This window comes from Triticum dicoccoides, chromosome 2A, assembly GCF_002162155.2.
Source record: "Triticum dicoccoides isolate Atlit2015 ecotype Zavitan chromosome 2A, WEW_v2.0, whole genome shotgun sequence".
NCBI lineage: Eukaryota > Viridiplantae > Streptophyta > Magnoliopsida > Poales > Poaceae > Triticum > Triticum dicoccoides.
This window is the reverse complement of record NC_041382.1, coordinates 772,995,743-772,998,042: the sequence shown is the minus strand read 5'-3', so window position 1 is coordinate 772,998,042 and position 2,300 is coordinate 772,995,743. Positions and strand designations below refer to the sequence as shown.

Sequence of the window (2,300 nt, the reverse complement as noted above, 5' to 3'; positions counted from 1 at the left end):
ATCCGAGACGGACAGGAAACTGGCCGGTCAGTTTACGTGCGAATGGCTGAATTTTCGCCAGCTTTCTAGAACGGGGAATAACAACATCACGTACTACGTCGCCATCCGAAATCGCTCAACGTCACGGCAGTAGTACCAACACATCAGCCTCGGCGTGGAAACCAACGCTCATTTTCCACGTTGCCTGCCTCCCAACTCGCAGCTCTTCTTGTGGTGCCAAGGAAAATATCAGAAGAAAAGAGAAGACAGTACACAGAATTTTTGGCACGGTGAAATTCATGTTTCTTCATCTGCATATACCACTTCGATATACCAGAAACAACTACCAATATCGCCCATAATCCACTGGGCTCTCTCTCTCTCTCACTCACTATCTCTCTCTCACTAAACAAAGGAAAAGAAAAAGAAAAAAAAACAGAGAAGGATTCCAGAGGGAGGGAGGGATGGATCTGCGGACTCGTCCAACAGCCCGGACGGACACGCGCACCACACCAGCTGTCACACAGCACTAGCACAGCCCAGCCCAACCACCCCAGCAAAACACGGAACATAAACAGAAAGAAATCTTCCAGCCGGAACGTGTCCAGCCGGGCACCGCGCAGGCGGGCAGGCAGCCTCCTCTCTTCTCTTCTCTTCTCTTCTCTGGAGTCGTCGCCTTCGCTTGTCCTCTGCTCCTCCTCCCCCAGTGCACAAACCCCGCACGCAACCATGGCCCAATTCCCCTTTTGCTTTTCTACACCTTCTTCTACTAATTAACGGACGGACGGGCGGGCGGCTAGTAGCAGAGCGGCGTCAGGCCTGGATGGAGGAAGGACGGCAGATGGCGGCCGGCGGTGGGCTGAAACGGCGGCGGCGGCGACGGGGTCGGCGACGGCGTCTGGGACGGGGATCTCCTGGCAGTGGACGGGCGCTCGATTGGGCCAACCGGGGAGCGGAACCCCACGGTGACCGCGTCGCGCACGCACCAGTGGAACGCCGGCTCGCGCAGGCCCAGCGCGGCGGCCGCCTCGCAGTCGGGGCAGGGCGTCGAGGGGCGCGCCGGCCACAGCGCCGCCGGCGGGTCGTCGAGGAGCGGCGGGAGGAGGTACGGATCCGGCGCCGCCGTGCTCATCATGTACCACTCGTGCTGCCGCTGGAGCTCCCGCAGCTGCGCCTCGTAGTCCCACCCGCCGAACGCGACCACCGGGGACGCGGCGCCCGCCAGGGACGCCAGATCCGTCGACGGGAGGCGCTTGAGGATGGTCCGCTCCGAGGCCATCGTGGGCGCCATCAGTAGCGGCTGCTGAGGCCCCGCCCCCGCGCCCGCGCCCTTCCTGTCGCGCCTGGAGCGGCCCCCGCGGCGGTCGCGGCGGGAGCGGCGGAGCCCGGCGAGGACGTAGCAGCCGGCGCCCTCGCGGGCCACGGCGGCGGCGAGGTCGGCGCCCTCGTCGAGCGGCACGCGGCGCTGGCGCCGCGGCCGGGCGAGGGACGCCGAGATCTGCTGCGGGGCGACGCCGACGCGGTCCGCCACGACCGCCTGCAGCTTCCGCACGCCCAGCGACGGCTGCACGGTGACCGTGCCCAGGTCCACGCTCCGCTCGCCGTCCACGAACACCACCTGCAGCACCGCGCCGCCCGCGCTTCCCGGCGGCGGCGAGGTCGACTCCATCTCGCCCATCGCTCCGAGCCTCTCGACGACTGGACTAGACTAGCAGCGGGTGGGCATCGGCGGTGGCGTGGGTCGGAAGTCTGTGGGGAAGGGGAAGGGGAAGGGGAATTGGAATTGGGACGGGGAGGAGGGGGGAGCGGGGGGTTATATACAGGGATTGAAGGCGGTTGGGTTGGGCTGGGCCAATGGTAATGGCGGTGGGGCCGGAGGGGGGGAAGTGGTCTCTGTCTTTCCTTGCGAGCCAAGGCAAGAGGGCGCGGCACGGGATCCAGGGAAGGAATGGGAAGGTGCTGGTGCGCGGGCCCCGGCGGGCCGCGTGGGCCAAGGACTGACTGACCGGGGTCGCAGGGCGCCACGTCGGAGGGCGAAACGTGCGAGGGGGTGCGCGGCCAGGCTCGCGCCAGCGGGGCGCGGCGGCACGCGCGGTGGTGGGGCAGTGATGGGTGGATGGATGGATGGACTGGTCACTGCCGTGGCGTGCTGAGGCTTTTCACGTGACGCGGCCATGGCTTTCGCGTGACAAACGCGTCGCCTCGCAGGCCGCTGCGCCTGCATCGCCGCTCCCTGATTACGATTTTTTTTCCTCCTGAGAAACATAATCGAATTATTTTAGGAAACACTAAATATAAGTGCAACATCGACACAAAACGTA

At 64.9% G+C, this 2,300-nt stretch overlaps 1 protein-coding gene across 1 annotated transcript; it reads right to left on the bottom strand.

The window, feature by feature from the left end:
* Positions 1-258: 258 nt before the first annotated feature.
* LOC119357186 lies at positions 259-1,757 on the bottom strand. The gene has a single exon (XM_037624175.1). The coding sequence runs from the start codon at positions 1,655-1,657 to the stop codon at positions 776-778; it is 882 nt and encodes a 293-aa protein (XP_037480072.1). The 5' UTR covers positions 1,658-1,757; the 3' UTR covers positions 259-775.
* Positions 1,758-2,300: the final 543 nt, after the last annotated feature.

What these genes read in the sequence shown, in the direction of transcription:
- LOC119357186 (XM_037624175.1), bottom strand. Translation starts at nt 1,657, where the DNA reads ATGGGCGAGATGGAGTCGACCTCGCCGCCGCCGGGAAGCGCGGGCGGC.